Source organism: Tenrec ecaudatus, chromosome 4, assembly GCF_050624435.1.
Source record: "Tenrec ecaudatus isolate mTenEca1 chromosome 4, mTenEca1.hap1, whole genome shotgun sequence".
In the NCBI taxonomy this organism is placed as follows: Eukaryota; Metazoa; Chordata; class Mammalia; order Afrosoricida; family Tenrecidae; genus Tenrec; species Tenrec ecaudatus.
Window position 1 is genome coordinate 18,021,806 of NC_134533.1, and position 18,677 is coordinate 18,040,482.

At 39.2% G+C, this 18,677-nt stretch overlaps 2 protein-coding genes across 2 annotated transcripts; both read left to right on the forward strand.

Moving 5' to 3' along the window:
• Positions 1 to 241: 241 nt before the first annotated feature.
• On the forward strand, positions 242 to 1,195 carry LOC142445674 (olfactory receptor 5G9-like). Its single transcript, XM_075547616.1, has one exon. The coding sequence runs from the start codon at positions 251 to 253 to the stop codon at positions 1,193 to 1,195; it is 945 nt and encodes a 314-aa protein (XP_075403731.1). The 5' UTR covers positions 242 to 250.
• A 14,584-nt stretch (positions 1,196 to 15,779) lies between these two features.
• On the forward strand, positions 15,780 to 16,702 carry LOC142446366 (olfactory receptor 5G25-like). The gene is given in 2 exon segments (XM_075548121.1): positions 15,780 to 16,212; positions 16,215 to 16,702. Coding segments are annotated over 2 exon segments (921 nt in total).
• Positions 16,703 to 18,677: the final 1,975 nt, after the last annotated feature.

The window sequence follows — 18,677 nt, forward strand, 5'->3', positions numbered from 1 at the left end:
AAAGATAATCAATTCTTAACAATGTCTTTAAAAATGTTGCCTCTTATTTCTTATTAGAATGGTGAATATTTTTACATGTCAGTATTTCACTGAGACTTCTTTTACATCAATGTTCTAAGAAAATTCAACCTTTATTTGCCTTGGAATTTATTATGTTATTAATTTAAGACATTTACATTGATGTATCATTATCAATTTTTTGTGTTTCTCCCCTCCACCTGCCTCCTGACTACAGAGACGGAACCAACCAATGGCTGAAGAAAACTACACCAGGATCACAGAGTTCATTTTCATAGGATTAAAGTACCACCCTCGATTGCAGGTCCTCCTCTTCTTGCTCTTCTTGCTTATTTACCTGATTACGATGACAGGAAACTTGGGCATGATTATTCTCATACGGCTCGATTCACGTCTTCACACACCCATGTACTTTTTCCTCAGCCACCTGTCTTTTGTGGACATCTGTTTCTCCTCTGTTTTTGGCCCCAAAATGCTCACCGACTTCTTCGAAGAAAGGAAAGTCATCTCTTTCCTGGGATGTGCCTTGCAGCTGTGGTTCTTTGGCTTCTTTGTGGCCACTGAGTGCCTTCTCTTGGCGTCCATGGCCTATGACCGCTATGTGGCCATCTGCAACCCATTGTTGTATTCGGTTGTCATGTCCCAGAGACTCTGTGTCCAGCTGGTGGCTGGTCCCTATGTCGTTGGGCTCGTGAACACGGTGACTCACACAACTAATGCATTTCGCCACCCTTTCTGTGGCCACAATGTCATCAATCATTTCTTCTGTGACATGTCTCCTCTTCTCTCTCTTGTATGTGCTGATATATGGATCAGTAAGTTGTTATTGTTTATTTTTGCTGGAGCTGTGCTTGGTGTCAGTAGCCTGACCATTATCATCTCCTATTTTTATATCCTTCTTGCCATTCTGAGGATCCGATCCACGGAGGGGAGACGTAAAGCCTTTTCCACCTGCTCTTCCCACATCACAGCTGTGTCCATCTTTTACGGTACTCTCTTCTTTATCTATGTGCGTCCACAATCCATATTCTCTCTAGAGCTCAATAAAATGGTTTCCGTGTTCTACACGGCCGTGATCCCCATGTTGAACCCCCTCATCTACAGTCTGAGAAATAAAGAAGTGAAAGATGCCATGCATAGGACGATCAGCAGGAGGATGTTTTGCATGAAAATATGAATTCCCATCCAGACTAGAAAATAAGTAAAAGGGAAATCACCCACATTCTCTGGTGATGGTCATAAGTCACTAAGCCAGTTGTAATGTTTTGGAAAGGGCATCTTTCCTTTCTTCCATAGTGCTCTCATTTTATTACCTACTAATTTTTGTGAAGACTGTGTTTCATAATGCACCCATATTAGTTGCCATGAAGTTACCCCTGACATGTGGTGACTCTTTGTATGTTTGGGAAGAACCATGCTCCATAGGTTTTTCTGTATTTTTGGAAGCAGATCAGTAGGTCTTTCTTCTGAGGTACCCCATAGTAGACTTGAACCTCTAACCTTGCAGGGATAACCATTTGTACCACCTAGAGATCCCAGTGTTTCCGTATTACTCTTGTTGGTTTCCCTCTAGGTTTTCTCCATAGGACTGGCCAGTATGATTTCCATCGAGGCTGAAACAGATCCCCAGCTGCTAGGAGGGTGAGAACTGTCAACCTTTTGGTTGGCAGCTGAGTGTTTACCCATTACACCATCAAAGCTCCTTCCAACGTCCATATATTGTTGTTGCTGTTGTGTTCCATGGAGCCAGTTTCCACGCACAGTGACCCCTTGTGCAACAGAAGGAGAAACTGGCCAGTCCTGCGTCATCCTCCCACTGGTTCCTAGGTTTCACTTCATTACTGCAGACACCTTTCTTGCCAGTCCATCTTGTTGAGGGTCATCCTGTAATGTCCCAGAGATGATCAAAAGACATGGTGACCCATAGAGTCAGATAAATTCAACTTTCCCTCAATAACTTCTTTACTGGATTTATAATAACGTGTCCGGACTACCCCATTACACCAGTTAGAATAATTGAAATGTCTGAACCAGGTGAGGTTCATCATAACAATGAGTATATTTCCATACCTTTTTTGCTGAGCTGAAACATCAAGGAGAAGAGGCTTATCGAGGGACATTTTAAGCAAAAAGTATCTGCAATATACTGTGCTTTAAATATCTTGTTATTCGTGTTTTCTACCTCCTTCTTTCTATAAGTAAAACAAAGCATAATCATGACAGAACCAAGAAAAGAAAATATAAACAACTAGGAGACGAGAAATAACATCTTCATACCCTATTTCACATCCTGATAACTGTTTGCAGATATCTGTGTACATATTTGATCCTTAAGTTGCTCCAACTATTACATTAATACTTCCCAGTTCTTTAAGAAAAAAATAAGTGTGAGTAGTTTGCTATAAAATTAAAAGATTTTTAATTCTGCACAATATCTAAATGCAAATGATGGATATCAGAGTGGAGGCCCAAAACCCATCTGTCACTACGTGGACATTCCCTCGCAGAAGGGTTACAAGGTGAGCACCAGACAGCCAGGTGCAGTACAACGCTGATGGAACACACTACACTCCTCTAGCTCTTTAGTACTTCCTCCTTGCTGCTATCATGGCCCCAGTTCAGAGCACAGACATGGGTACAGATAAGAGCTATGGACATGTGGACTGCAGGACAGATAATTCCCCCAGGAACAACAATGTGAGTAGCGATAAAATGATGGTAGGGGGAAGGTTGGGGGAGAAGAGGGAGAAAATGGGACCTGACTACAATGATGCATAATTCTCCATCTCCCAAGGAGGATGGACAACAATAACGTGAATGAAAGAGACAGCGGGCAGTGTAAGATATGAAAATAATAATAATTTCTAATTTATTAGGTGTCCACAGGGTGGAAGGGTGTGGGGAGGGTAAAAAAAGGAGCTGATACCAAGGACTCAAGAAGAAAGAAAATATTTTGAAAATGATGAAGGCAGCATATGTACAAATGTTCTTGATACAATTGATGTGTGGATTGTTGTAAGAGCTGTAAGAGCCCCAAATAAAATGATTTATTTATTACAAACAAACAAACAAATTTTAAAAAAGTGGTTGACAACACCAGGAAAAAAATCCACAGGCAGTGGGTGTCAGGGATAAATTAAACTACAGAAAATTCCCATCCTGTTTCATTTTCATGAAAGAAAGGTGAGACTGTCTGCTCCTGTGAAGACTTATAAACGCAGAACCCTAAGGAAGAGCTCTGCTGTGGGCTACAGTCTCCCAGTCAGAATTGAATAATTGGCAGTGGGCTTGGGTAGGTGATTTTATGCTAGCTGCTTTTGTTATCTTCAAATAAATAAGGAATACAGAACAATAAATTAAATATTAACATATTTCTGATCCTCTGAAAATGTTCTAGAGCAATCGAGAAGGGTTACAGTTATTTTTAAAGACATTAAAATGTTTCTTAGAAACTATCTGCTACAAACGACAGTTCCCAGGCATTTTGGGCCAAGGTAATTAAGTGTGATCTGAAAATAAAAACTTTATCTGTAGTTTGTAGAAAGCTATAGGCCTCAGTTGGGGATGGGGGAAGGAGAGTTGGGAAAGACACAACTTAGAAAAAATGGAGTCTAGGTTTCGTACAATCCTTCGCCCAAATGAATTTTAAATGTGGTTTCTGGACAAGCTAACGTTTCCTTAGGCAGTATTGATAGAATGCCGGTGTCACTTCCCTCTACTCTGGGAGGAGTTGGCCCTGCTTTGTGTATTGCAGCTATTCTAGGCACTCCTAAGATTCTATGTCACATAGACCTGATGCTGCAAGAATGGGTAGAGGGATGGCTGCATAATTCATGCCCTTCTGCCTACCATACTTGCTCCCTTATTCTTCTTGAAAAATGAAACTAAGAGCTTAAGGTGCATGCTTAGCAATTCAAGCCTGCTTCCTGAGAAGATGGCAGCCCATAGACTCTGAAAATTGCATACAAGTGTACTTCCTCAGGGCTCTGTTATCTGATTCCCATAACCAAAGAATGTTCTTGAAATATATCTCCACAAATTTTTTTCTATGAAATTAATAAATGTTTGCTAGTAGAATCTCTCCTTTCAAAAATGAATGCTATAAATGAGTTGGACTAGGTAAAATATCGACCATTTCAAAGAAAATATTTCCCTCATCTAATCAGTAACCTCTTATGTCCTTCACTCTAGATATTGGGATTCATGTAGCTTTGGTTCATGGATGAGCCCTAGGGGTGTCTGTAAGCGCCTGGTTCTCTCTGAGATGTGAGAAGGTGAGCCTGGCACCTGAGGCAACTTGGAAAATAGTTATATTACAGGACAGGATTGATTCATAGACACACAGAGACAATACATTGCAGTGGATAAGTCTGCTGCACAGGACCACTTTAACATGTTGAACAGCATGGATGTTACTTTGAGGACTAAGATGTCCTTGACTTAAGCCAGGATATTTTCAATTGCCTCATATCCATGTGAAAGTGGGACATTGAATAAGGAGGACTGAAGAAGAATCAATGCATTTGAATTAAGGTGCTGGTGAAGAATATTGAAATTTCCGTGGACTGCCAAAAGAAGAAACATATCTGTCTTGGAAGAAGTCCAACCAGAATGCTCTTTGGAAGCAAAGATGGCAAGACTTTGTCTCAGGACCTTTTGACAATTTATCAGGAGAGGCCAGTTCCTGGAAAAAGACATTTTGCTTAGTAAAGTGAAGGGACAGCAAAAAAAAAAAGAGGAAACCCCAGGACAAGAAGTGCTGACACAATGTCTGCAACAATGGCCTCAAACAAGAACAATTGTGAGGAAGGTGCAGGACCTCTTGGTGTTTCCTTGTGTTGTGCACAGAGTAGCTATAAGTCAGAACCTAACAACCACAATACTCTCAGGTACCACCACCACAGTGACCAGACCCTCACAACACTACCACAACACCCTCAGTCTTAAAAGCAATCGCTAAATCTACACACAGCCCAACATTGCCACCCCCCCCCCAACCCCCTGCCATCATATTGGATCTTTTTGGTCATCAAGCAGGCTATAGTGATAAGAGACCTGAGGTGGTTCACTAGTCATGTTTGTTCACCTCATAATAGAGATGGCCCAGGTTATCCACAGTTTCTGAGTCATTCAAAGATTGATTTCACAAACACCTTATGAATGTGTAGCTCATCTTGAAAGGGGACATGGAGCCAAAGACAAGCCCCTGTGTACGTCAGACACCGCTTGATGCAGAACCAGTCTTCCAAGTGCATCAGGTGCCATCAGGTCTTCAGGTGTTTTAACACTTCTCTGAACCATATGGGGGTTGTTTTCGTAGACATTTTACTCAAGTGTTTGAGATGGGAAGCTCATGCCAGGACAATCAGACACTTGAGGAGGAATCACCTGAACTGAGGAACGGATATGAGTTCAGTCACTGACTTCAATCCTGTTGATTTAATATGAGCAACTCCAATGCTGAATGTTACAGAGCTAAGGAAAATCTAATGGTTAAGGGGGGGGGGTTGCTATGTAGCCTAGCAGAGTATTGCACTGAATGTGTCCTCTTAGGGATTCTGTACATCACCATGCATCTCCTCCTATCACTTTTCCACCATGGTTTTTCTTTTTTGTTGTTGCTAATTATGAGAGAAAAAAATAAATGAACTGTGAATATGTTTCAACTTACTTCAAGTATTAGCTATTCAAAAGGTTTTTTTGGAGACACTATATGTATTTTACGAAGGGCCCCCAAAAGTTCATAGAGAAATGAAATTAAAAGATAATATTTTCCTGAGGTTTTTGGAGACACCACATACATTATAAATGGATCGTCCTCTTTTTTTATTTTTTACAGATTAGGAATCTCAGTAAAAACTTTTTCCCTCATCTAAATGCTTTTAAAAAATTTGGGAAACTATCGCATATGAAAAGGCTAAAATTCCAGTACTCACATCTAAAATGGTACGCTCTTTTTAAATTTCAATGTCCTTGTTAGATGTCATCCTGGTGGACTCATAGAGATCTTATGTACAACAGACTGAAACACTGCCTAGTCCTTGGACACCCTCACAAATGTTCTTCTGTGTTAGCCCATTGTTGTAGCTGTTGAGTCAATCCACCTTTTTGAAGCTCTTCTTGTTCACTGTGGCTCTACTTTGCCAAGCATGTTGTCCTTCTCCTGGAAATGTGCTCTAACTGAGACAAGGTCTTACCATCCTAGCCCCCTCCCCCCTCCAAATTCACTGCCATTGAGTCATGTGACTTATAGCAACCTGATAGGACAGGGTGGAACTGTCGCTGTGAGTTTCTGAGACCATAACTCTTTTTTAAAAATTTAAAACCAATTTTATTGACACATAATTTACCTATCATATCATTGAATAGTTCAAGCTTTTGATCATTGCAAGGGATATTGGACACATCAATCTCAGGGCCTCTCCCCACAAACCCCATTTAAATCTCCTTAAAAATGAGCTGTGCAATCACACTCAGTTCCAGCCCACGCTCCCCTTTCCTGCCTTCACTCTTTACTCCCAGGATCCCCTCTTCCTCCTATGGGCCATCCCACCACCCTGCATTCCCCACATCCCCTTTCATCAATGATTATCCTTATGCATCCACTCCTCCTGGGCTTCACATCTGGGATATCCAACCAAAATCAATAAAAATCAAATCACATTAAGGTGGTAAAGATAAGATCATATTAGTATAAAGATAAAAACCCAAATAATGCATAAGAAGGAGAAGACCCCATTGGACATTCAAAAGCCACTGAGCAATTTCATTATGGAACAACTAAGAGCTACTTGGACCCACTACAAATTCAGGCTGTGTCCACAGGGAGAACACTTGCCAAGGATGGAGTTGAATCCAGCATACTCAAGATTACTGGGGTCTCTGCATGATAGTAAGTTCTTTGGAACTCTTGCCTTTGGTTAGAGCTGATCTGCCAGTGGTTCAGTCTGACTAGATACTCTGCAGAGGGCTTTTGTGTTCCCACTGTCTGTCATAGCTTTCTAATAATTAGGTGTTCATAATTTTATCTCTGCTACCTTTTCTCTTCACCATTTTAGAATATTGCAATAGTCATTGTGAATCACTCACGTTGATGTGCTCCTTCTGTGTGGACATAGTTGACTTCTCCTGAAATGACTGCTTCTTTGAACCCGTCTTTAAAACCCCAGACACTATTCTGATGGATAGCCGGGCACCATCTCCTTTCTTCAACACGCTTATCTTCAGACATCACTCCATGAAGGTCATTATTGATCAGAAGCATGATTTAAGAACTAACTGCTATTAAGTTGAAGCTAGGATTTCATGACAGCCCAGAAGTCATTCCTTGAGGTATGATTTTTTTTTTTTACTGTGACTTGGGAGTTAATAAAAGTGTCATGCCATTCCATAGTTCAATCATGCAAACACAATGGTACAATTGCTTGTCTAATCAGGGTCCCATCATGTGTTTCCTTCCTGAACTTCTTGATGTCAACACCTTCTTACCTCTCTGTGTTATCCCAGGTTTTCTAGAGAAGCAAATTCAAAGACACTTGGATGTGTGTAAGAGATATTTATATGAAAGAGCAACTGTATATTGAGAAAGCAACCCTGCCCATTAGTCCGAATGGAAGGATTGAACTACCTCTGTGTTTGAATTCACCCATGCTTGCTTTATGATCCAGCATATGGTCTATTTTCAGAATATGAGCCATGTGCATTGGATAAGAATGTGTACTTTTTTTCCTTTTGGTGATGGATGTAGAGCTCTATAAATATCTATGAGGTTAAGTGGATCGATTGTCTTATTCAGCTTTCTGCTCCTTTGTTGAGTTTCTTGCATGTTGATCTACCTTACTTTGAGAGTGGTGTATTTAAATTGCCTACTATAGTTATTGAACTAGTGATTACTCCCTTCATCTCTTTGAGAATTTGGCTAATGAATTATGAGTTTCTGTCCTTGGGTGCATATAAGTTTACTATGGTCATGTGTTCTTGGTCTATTGACCCCTTGAGCATATGTAATGCCCATTCTTGTCTCTTGTTATATTGTGTAGCTTGAGGTCTATTTTGTCAGAGATTAATATAACCACCCCAGCTTTATTTTTTTAACTGCAATTAACTTGGTAAATTACTTGCCGGCCTTTGGCTGTCAGTCTGTTTTAGTCTGTAAGTTTGACATGTGTCTCCTGAAGACAGCAGGTGAATTGATCTTGCTGTCTAAAGCAGTCTGCTACCCTTGGTCTTTTTAAGGGTGTGCTTAGTCCATTTACATTCAGGTCATTAAATCTAATAGCAGATTAGAAGCTGTCATCTCTGCTTTTAATCATAATTATTTTTTCTATCATCTCTTACTATTTCTCTTTGCTATTTTCCTTTCTTCCCGGTTGAAAGGGTGGTATATGTGTGTGAAAAGTTTATCCTTATCCGGAGTCTCCCTTCCCCCCTTCTCTGCTGTCCCTCTCCCAGGGAAGAGGTCACATGTGGATTCTTGTAATCAGGATAGGGCAAGACATGACAAAATAACGATGTATAAATTACCAAGGGCATACGAGGGAGGGGGGAAAGGGGAGGGAGGGAAAAAAAATAGAGGACCTGATGCAAGGGGCTTAAGTGGAGAGCAAATGCCTTGGGAATGATTGGGGCAGGGAATGTATGGATGTGCTTTATACAATTGATGTATGTATATGTATGGATGGTGATAAGAGTTGTATGAGTCCCTAATAAAATGTAAAAAAAGAAAAGAGGAGAAAAAAATGATTAGGGCAAAGACTGTACAGTTGTGCTTTATACAATTGATGTATGTATATGTATGAACTGTGATAAGAATTGTATGAGCCCCAATAAATTGTTTAAAAAAAGAAAAAAAAGAAAAGTTTATCCTTATCTTTATTTCTGTGTTTGGTCTGCATTGTTTTGGTCCTGTTTTCCATGTTTTAGCTTCTCAGCATTTTTACACCCTATGGTAATCTCAAATTCGTGTGCCGTGGTTGTTGCTTTTAAGCCCATTAAGAATTGGTTAGAAATTTTTTTAATGCTGGTTTTGTTTTTATGTTTTCTCTGTTTCTTTATTGAGGAAAACTTCTATTTCCCCTTTAAATTTGATGGAAAGCTTGGTTGGATATTCTTGGATTGCAATGGTTGTCTTTCAGCTTTTGGACTATGCCGTTTCTTCGTTCCTGCATTGTCTCTGTTGAGAGGTCTGAGCTTACTCTTATTTGTTTACCTTTATATATGACTGCTCTTTTTCCTCTAGCTGCTCTCACAACTCATTGCTGTTCTTTGAAATGGATAATTTGACTGGTATTTATCTTAATGTGCTTTTAGAGGCCTTTAATCGAAGGGATGTTCTCTCTGTTTCCTGGATGGTTATCATCTCCTACTTTGTGATATTTGGGAACTTTCCCCCCCAAGTATTCCCTTACTAAGTTAACTGTAGGCTTGGTTGTTTCTTCCTGCTCAGGGAACCTAATAATTCAAAAATTGCTACGATCCATGGAATCCCATACCATCTTCAGGCTGTCTTCAGATTCTTTTGCTCTTTTGTCTGACTGCTTCTTTTATTTGATGAATTCTCCTTGGTAATCTTCTAGTCCAATGATTTGATTTTCCATTTCATCCATTCTGTTGTTGTTAATTTCCACCGTGTTCTTAATTCTGTTTCCTCTGATCCATTGGGGCCCTATGTGCTGGCTACCTATTCTGGGGCAGGAAAGTCCATGTGTAGAGGTATCTTCTAGGTTTTTGACAAAAGTATTTTTCTATTAACAAGTCTATGCTTTTTCAGAAATCTATCATGCAGTATCCAGCTGATTTCTTAGAGTGCAGTAGACTATGGGGATATGAGTGGGCTAAACCCAGTGGGAGTGGAGCTTTGGGGATCTTCATTTGCTGATGGTTCATGACCTAAGGTAATGAGAAACAGATTCAGAAATCTTCCAATAAGTGAAACATGAAAGTCTTGGTGAAATCATAATAATGCAAATTCTGGTATTTAGCAGCAAGATTGATCCATTTTATACCCAGTAGGATGGCAATCATAATTAATCTTGTTAAATATCACTGACAGCAAAATCATGTAAACAAATCAGTGTCTTTCCCCACCTTTTTCCAAGACCCATAAGATAAAACCCAATTAGTGGAGGATTTAGGCGCAAATTATTGGAGAAAGGAGAAAATGTCAAAATACAGTGGTGGAATATTGAGAAACACTGTACTGTAAAAATAACTTGTCAACTTTAAAGAGGTAACATATGGTCATCCTGATATGGAAGGAAGAAGTCTAAGTTTCACTGAAGGCATTAAAATAAAATAAAACTCTAGGAATTAATGGGATATCAATTGAAATGTTTCAATAAGCTGATAGAGCACTGAAGCCCGCATTTGTGTATGCCAAGAAATTTGGAAGATAGCTCCTGGAAAAGACTAGTCCACTGGAAAAGGTAATAGGTTTTTGTGAATTCCAAAGAAAGGAATATGAAAGAATTCAATATTTTGCATACTCAACAGTATGCAAAATATTGAATAATATCATAAACATCAAATAAAACTCATTCAACAATCATTTTAGCAATATAGCAATTGGAAAAAGAGGCCATCAAGTAGGGATAGGATTGCTGATGTCTGATGGATATTGGCTGAAAACCAGAACACCAGAAATATGTTTATTTGTGCTTTATTAACTCTGCAAAGATATTCAACTCTGTGGATCTAAAATTAAAAAAAATCTATGGATAACACGGAGAAGAATGGTGATTCCAGAACACCTCATTGTGTTGATGAATAATTTTAATATTCATGTGTACATGGACCAAGTGGCAGTTGTTTCAATGGAACAAGAGAATACTGTTTGGTTTAAAATAAGGAAAGGAGGTGTTCAGTTCTTTCACCATACTTATTCAACTTGTACTCTGAGCAAATAATTAAAGAACTTGGACCATGTCAAGAAGAATATAGCTCTGGGATTAGCGGAAGGCTGATGAATAGCCTGTGATATGCAAATGTGAAAACCTTGCTTGCTTAATATAAAGAAGACTTGAAGCAGTTGCTATGAGGAACAAGAACTGCAGTTTTCAGTGTGGTGTTCAACTCAATGTTAAGAATACCAAAGGCTTTAAAACAGCCCCATAGACACCATCATGAAAAATAAAGAAAATATTGAAGTTGTCAAGGATTTAATTTTACTTGAATTTGTATTCCATCCTCAGGGAAACAGCAGTCAAGAAATTAAAGAACAAGTCTTCTTCACAAGACCTCTTGAAAATGTTGAAAAGCAAGGATGTCACTTTGAGTAACAAGGTGTGCTGGATGTAGGCTACGGTATTTTCAATGGTCATATATTGAATATGCATTTGAAAGTTGAGCAGTGAATAAGAAAGACAGAAGGAGAATGGATACATTTGAATTACGGTGTTGGCAAAGAATATTGAAATACTATGGGCTACTAGATGAACAAACAAATCGATCTTGAAAGAAGTATGCCAGAATTTCCTTGGCATCGAGCATAAGATTTTGTCTCATGTACTTTGGATATGTTAGTCCTTGTAAAAAGATCATGATTGGTAAAATAGAGGACATCCTGCTTTGCAAAAAAGAGAAAGATAATGGATGAGATGAATTGACACAAAACAATCAACTCAAACATATAAACAATTATGAAGATGGTGTAGCATCAAGCATTGTTTCCTTCCAATGTAGGTAAGGGCACTCTGAGGTGGATTTGATTTGATAGCAGTGCATTTGGTTATGATGATGTGGGATGCAAAAATAATATTAAGATTGATAACTGTGAAATCTCTTTGAAGAGAAATGAAAATGGGGAAAAGGAGCTCATGAAAGTTGGATGGGGTCAAAGGTACTCTTTCATGAAAGATCATTATAGAAAATTTCTCTAAAAGGGGATATTTTAGCAGAGACCAAATTAAATGCTGAAAGTGTTAGAAACATAAAATAAGAGAGTAAAATTCTGAGGTCACATCACACTTTTTTCCCCAGAAACAGAATGTGGTCAGAAGGGGGCAGAGATGCATGACTCCACATTTTCTATTATTGATTAATTTCATCAAGTTGTTTCCAGATTTCAACAAGTCACCATATATACTTGAGTATAAGCTGACATGAATATCAGCTGAGGCATATATTTTACCACAAAACTGCATAAAAATGTGTTGAAAAAACTTGGCGTATACACGAGTACATACGGTAATACTCTGAAAACACTTGGGTGTGTGACACATTTAAGAAGCAACACCATAACAAGACTGACATTCTCTGGCAACTCCTGTATAAGTAAATGTCACCTCTGTTTGGTGTAAATGATTGAAACACCCATCTTTCCAGTGAAAGATTGGCGGTTGATAGTCCTAGAGACAACTACGTGGAAGAGAGGGCTGGTGAGGAACTTTTGGAAGGTCAGCTAATGGAAATGCAGACATACACTGGGCTGCCACCAACCAGGAGAGCCATGATGGCAACTGGTGGCGGATTTGGAACGCCTTGAAAGACTTCTCATTGCTTACAGTAAGGTGTTCAAACCCCTTTGTCTACTGTAAACTTCTTTATGAAATTTTGGCTCGAGTATATTTTCTAACCCTTATAATTTGGGATTTTCACATAGCCAACGAGTCTAACGCCTTGATTCTCAAAAACACTGTCAACATTTACAGTTCCCCAGTGATGCTCCGCCATTCCTCTTCCACTTGATTCTTTATGAATTCTCTTGGGAAGATATCTCTTTTAGAATTCTTCATACTTCCACCTGCTGGTGCTTAGCACGCAGTGACGGAGCTCCCCAAATTAGAATTGCTAAGGGAGAGAAGGTGGACTGTAAGACCAACATGCATATCCCAAGCAGTGAGAGGCCTTTATTTTGTACTGTAGACAATTCAAAGCTCCCATGTCATTTTTCTGTAAACATCATGTTAATATCTTCCCCGTGGATGTACCCTCTTGAGTCCCTAATTCCCTAATGGATTCACGTCAACTTACTGAAAACCTCTTGCGTGCCATACAGAACTGAGCCTGGGTACTTATTAAAATATGTGGCTGGAGAAGTCATTTCAAGATGGCATCTTCACATTGCGCATCTTCCTAGACACTTGAAAAAGCTGAGCGGAACGAAAGTCTATATTTATAGATTATCTTGGGTTTGAATTAGGAATTTTTAATTTTATAATTTTACTTTTTATAGGAAGTTAAAGAGTCTGAGAGCTAGTTTCTTCAGACATGTATTTTAAATGATATACTAAATTACCTTCAAGAGATCAGGTACGTGAATTGATCCCCAAAGCCTGGAAAACATAATGTGTAAACTCACCCTGTGGTACAAATCACATGTCTAGTCTGTGTCCTTTGGGTCTCAATGGTCTAGCCTGGATGTACATTTTGGTTAGTTTTGTATTTGACACTGAAATGTCTTTGAAGATTTATGGACTAGTGAATATTATAAGGAAGAGGCTTTTCTCTGTGTGTGCTCTTAGCTCCGTCACCTTCAGATACTGGGGTATCAGCATCAGCTGACTTGAGTCCATTCCATTCAAGCTCCAAGTCACATGCACATACGAAGGGGCATCTAAGAGTTGGTGGGAAAATGGAGTTAGAAGAGAGTGGATTTTTTCCCACAAACTTCTTCTTAGATAGCAGTGTGGCTTTTCCTTTTTTTAAAAAGTTTGAATTGGGTAATGATCACAAAATAATAGCTTAATGGGCTTTCCCACTGTCAGCAGCAATTACTTTCACACAGGACTCTTACACGAGTGACTACATTTAAAAAACAAAACCATTATTAATGGTGTCTATACTTCATTACCTTTTTAACAAGGACTTGAGAGAACAAATATATATACACATGTTCTAGTCTCAACATTATACAACTCTTTCATTTCTAAATTTCATTGTGTCATTTTAAGTTCTTTTCATCTGTCATGAGTAAAAAGTTATAAAACAATAAATGATCTGGACATTTTCTAAATTCAGAAATACTAAATTCTTTAAAATTTTACTACTTAGAATTGTTTTGAAAATACTTATCTCAAATCAAACATCTCAATACCTTTCTTCATGTAGGTTCGTTGTTCCGGAGAATACCAGAGGTCAGTAACGTTCATACCGGGTCAGAGAGTGGAGATTTCTCACCAAGGGAGAGAGTTGTTAGGCTTAGGTGAGTGGTTTTCCTTCAACAAATGCTGTGAACATTTTTGTGTGATTGAGCTTTTGGAATGGCTGGGAGTATTTCCCAGTCCAGATGCATGGCTCTGCACCTCAACGATCTCATTTCATCACCATCCTCAATTACTTGCATCTCATTTCTCTTTCATTCTATTTTGTACCCTTTACCTTTTTATTCGGACACAATGAGAGATTAACAGGAAGTGTCTGAGGAAGTACAGGGAGGCTCTATATGCCTCTCATGAAATTTTCACTAATGTTAATTCTTTTACAATGACAGTGCAACATCAAACCGGGGTATTGACACTGATATAATGCGCATGCGTGGTTCTATGTTATTGTCTCACATGTGTGGATTCTTGTGACATCACTATAATCAGGACAGAGAAATGGTGAACCACCAGAAAGAACAATCTCTCTTCAATTCCATTGTAATCCCACCTACAAATCCTCCTACTAGCCTTGATCTCTGGCAACCACTAACCTACTCTGCATATCCTCAATTTTGCTATTTCATGAGTATTATGTAACTGAAACATGGTGCCAGCAACCTTTAATGGAAACCTTTTCTTAGTTCAGCATGATATCCTTAATTTATGTCCAATTTTCTGGTGAATCAATGTTATTGCTAAGTAGTGTTTCATAATCTATAGATGCCTCGCTTTGTAACCATTCACATATTGCAGGATATCTTTTTAATAAAAAAACCATCAAGTTGCTATTAACAGCCTTGCACAGGCTACTTTTGTGAACACATATTTATATTTTTCTGGGGAAAATGGTGGGTGAGTAGTGCCCTTTCTTTTCTTAAAATATTTATTTAATTGCACTTCAGTGCCTGGGTCACAGTGCAAGGTCAATTGTTAGGAGCTGGCCCCTCTTCTGATGGGTTGCACAACTGCACAGAAGGAGGATTATGCCCCGGAGACACTCAGGGCTGCAGGCAGTCAGGGGTCACTGTTGAGAACCGGGAACCCAGTTCCAGAGTCACAGTCTCCTTTCTCAGCCCTTCCACTAGAAGTGATCTTTTAGAAAATTCAACTAATGCTTTTTATAAAATCAAAGGTTACTGGTGATTATGGTATACTCCTCATACCTCTTTACTTCTTACTTTTCTGTGAGTGGGTATTAACCTAATACATTGGATGCAAATAATACCTTTTTCTAGAAAATGTTTCTTTGAGTAGCCTTGATTCAAAGCAGGCATCTTCAGAAAAGTTATCTGGAAGTATTCAAATACTTGCCTTAGATAATATCCAAAGGTAATTTCTAGCTCTAAAATTTTAAGATCCTCTAAAATACCCTCTCTTAAGAAAGAAAAATATTGGAGGACCTGGGCCTCACTGACTATCTCAGTGTCTTCCTGAGCACGTTAGCAGATAGATTGGAAGACAACCTGCACTAGAATCCAAGATCCTGAACTGGTGTCACCAGATAGCAGATTGTGGTGGGACAGCCATGACCAGAACCCACACCTCCCTTTGATCACCCTATGCAAATTTAGATATAAAATTGTAAAGATTTCAATAATGAATTTATTACAAGGAAAACAACAAACAATACAAAGTAAGCAAAAACTCTTTCTTTTTCTCAATACAGATTACATCAAAGAAATGGATTACAGGAATCAAACATTGGTGATTGAATTTTTGTTCATTGGATTAACAAGTCACTTCCCCTACCAGGTTGTTCTCTTCCTGATATTTCTATGTGTTTATCTTGTCACTCTTCTGGGAAATGTGGGGATGATCACTCTCATTTGGATGGATTCCCGGCTCCACACACCTATGTACTTTTTCCTCAGCCATTTGTCCTTTGTAGATGCCTGCTCCTCCTCTGTCATGGGTCCCAAGATGCTGACTGATATCTTTGCAGAGAGAAAAGTCATTTCCTTCTTTGGCTGTGCTGCACAAATATATTTTTTTGGCCAGTTTGTAGTGACTGAATGCTTCCTCCTGGCTTCCATGGCCTATGACCGGTATGTAGCCATCTGCAATCCCTTGATGTACATGCTCATTATGTCTCACCGGATCTGTGTGCAGCTGGTTTTATAAGCACAATGACCCATTCGACACTCACCTTTGGCCTACCCTACTGTGGTTCAAACACCATCAATCACTTCTTCTGTGATCTTCTTCCTGTTATCTCCCTGGCTTGTGCAGACACCCAGTTGAATAAAAAGTTACTTTTCTTCTTGGCTGGTGCTCTGGGAGTACTCAGTGGAGTGATCATCTTGGTATCCTACATCTACATCATTGCTGCCATCCTGAAGGTTGGTTCTGCCGCTGGGCGACGCAAAGCCTTCTCTACCTGTTCATCACACCTGGCAACTGTCTCCATCCTCTATGGGACACTCTTTTTTATCTATGTCCGACCCAGCTCTAGCTTCTCCCTGAACATCAATAAAGTGCTGTCATTGTTCTACACTGCAGTGATCCCCATGTTGAACCCACTTATCTACAGTCTGAGAAACAAGGAGGTAAAGGAGTCATTTAGAAGGACATTGAAAAGGAGGAAGTTTCTTATAAGTAGATAAACCAGAATATCATTTGTGCCATAGGTTGGGATGTAACACTTGTGTATTATAGATGCAACAACACTGGGCTGTGTGTTGGGAGACCGACATTCAAGTTGAAACTCACTTATTATTGTTGTTGATTAATCAAGGCCCTGTACTTGACTGCTAACTAAAAGGTTGGAGTTTCAAGTCCAATCAGAAGTACCTCAGTATAGATATCTAATAGTTTATTTCCCAAACATCACCCATTAAAAAGAGAACGGAGCCCAGTGCTACTCTGGCGCACATGCAATCACCACTAGCCAGAATCAACTCAGTTGCAACATTGTTATTGACAAGTTATACATTATCTTTAGGTAATATGTTTTTTAATATTTATTTTTAAATTTCTCATTCAGCTGGATGGAGTTTGAAATTTGAACTGAAGGATGTGGATTAGAGAACCCTCAAAATTTTAGAGAATGTCCTCACGTATTTGTGACAACTTTGTAGCATTTAAGTTTGTCAAACATGGCATTGTGCGGATTTTTGTGTCCTTTATTGTGCTGTGATCCATCTTGAAGGCTGTAATTCTTGATCTTCATTAGCAAGTGTTTCGAGTGCTCTTGACTGTCAGCAAGCACAGTTGTGTCATCTATGTACTGCAGACTCTTGGAGACTTCCTCCAACCCCGGTTCTGAATTGTCCTTCCTGTAGTCCAGTTTCTCTGATTATTGGTTCACATGCAGATGGAACAAGTGTGGTGAGTGGGTACAACCCCGATGCTCACCTTCCCTGATTGTAAGCCAGGCAGTGCATGCCCTTGCTCTTTCCCCACAACTGCATCCTGATGCGTGCGCAGCTTCTAAGGGAGCAAAACGAAGTGCTCTGGAGTCCCCATCATCTCGAGGTGGCTATGATCCAGTCACATATCAATAAAACAACCTAATGTAAAGGAGACAAAAATCCTCACAACTAGGCCTATAGGTTACATCAAAATAAATGGAGAAAAGTTTGATATTGTCAAGGATTTTGTCTTGCTTGGATCCACAACTAATGCTCAGGCAAGAAAAGAGGAAAAATGATGCATTGTAGTGGGTAAATCTGCTACCCAAGACATCTTTAAATTGTTGAAAAATGAGGATATCACTCTCAAGACTAAGGCACACCTGACCCAACCAATGGTATTTTCAATCACTCCATAATCATGTGAAAAGTGTACATTAAATAAGTAAGCCTAAAGAATTAAAACCTTTGAATTATTGTGGAGGCTAAGAATCTTGAAAATACCGTGGACTGACAAAAGAATGAACAAATCTGTCTTGGAAAAAGTATAACAGAATGCTTTTCACAAGCAAGGATATTACTATTTGTCTAGCATTCTTTGGAGAGGAGAGATCAGTCCTTGTAAAAAGGACATCATGTTTTTAAAAGTAGCTGGTTAGTGAAAAAGAAGGAGACTCTTGATGAGGTGGATTGATGCAGTGGCTGCGACAGTGGACGCAAACACAAGAACAGTGGTGATGATGGTGCAGGACCGGCTGTGTTTCATTCTGTTGTGCACAGGATTACTATGAGTCTAAACTAACTGGACATCACCTCACGACAACAATGGCATTACATGTGCTCGTTCCTTAGCCTGGAGCATTGTTCTGGGTTCACTCCTTCCTTTATAGTGTCCTATCTATACGCAAAGAGACTTGCTGGACCTCTGTGCCTAATATCACTCGCTGCTCTTAATCACCTTTCTTGCTTTCAAATTCATTAGTCTTAAAAATATTTAGTAGCAGACAATATTATTTATTTGCTTATTTATTTTCTGTAGCTCCCACAAATAGGAATCCTGGGAGCAAGGTCTTTGTATGCTCACCGTTTTGTCCTCAGAACTCACAGCCTGGCTATGTTGAACTACTTATGGGAGTATGGAGCTATGACTTTGGAAAACTTGAGTCTGTACCAAATTCAAATGTATGTGTACCATATAACCAAGAAACTTCATGACCAGGTATATTTC

Coding starts and splice junctions, on each gene's coding strand:
- LOC142445674 (XM_075547616.1), top strand. CDS start 251: ATGGCTGAAGAAAACTACACCAGGATCACAGAGTTCATTTTCATAGGA.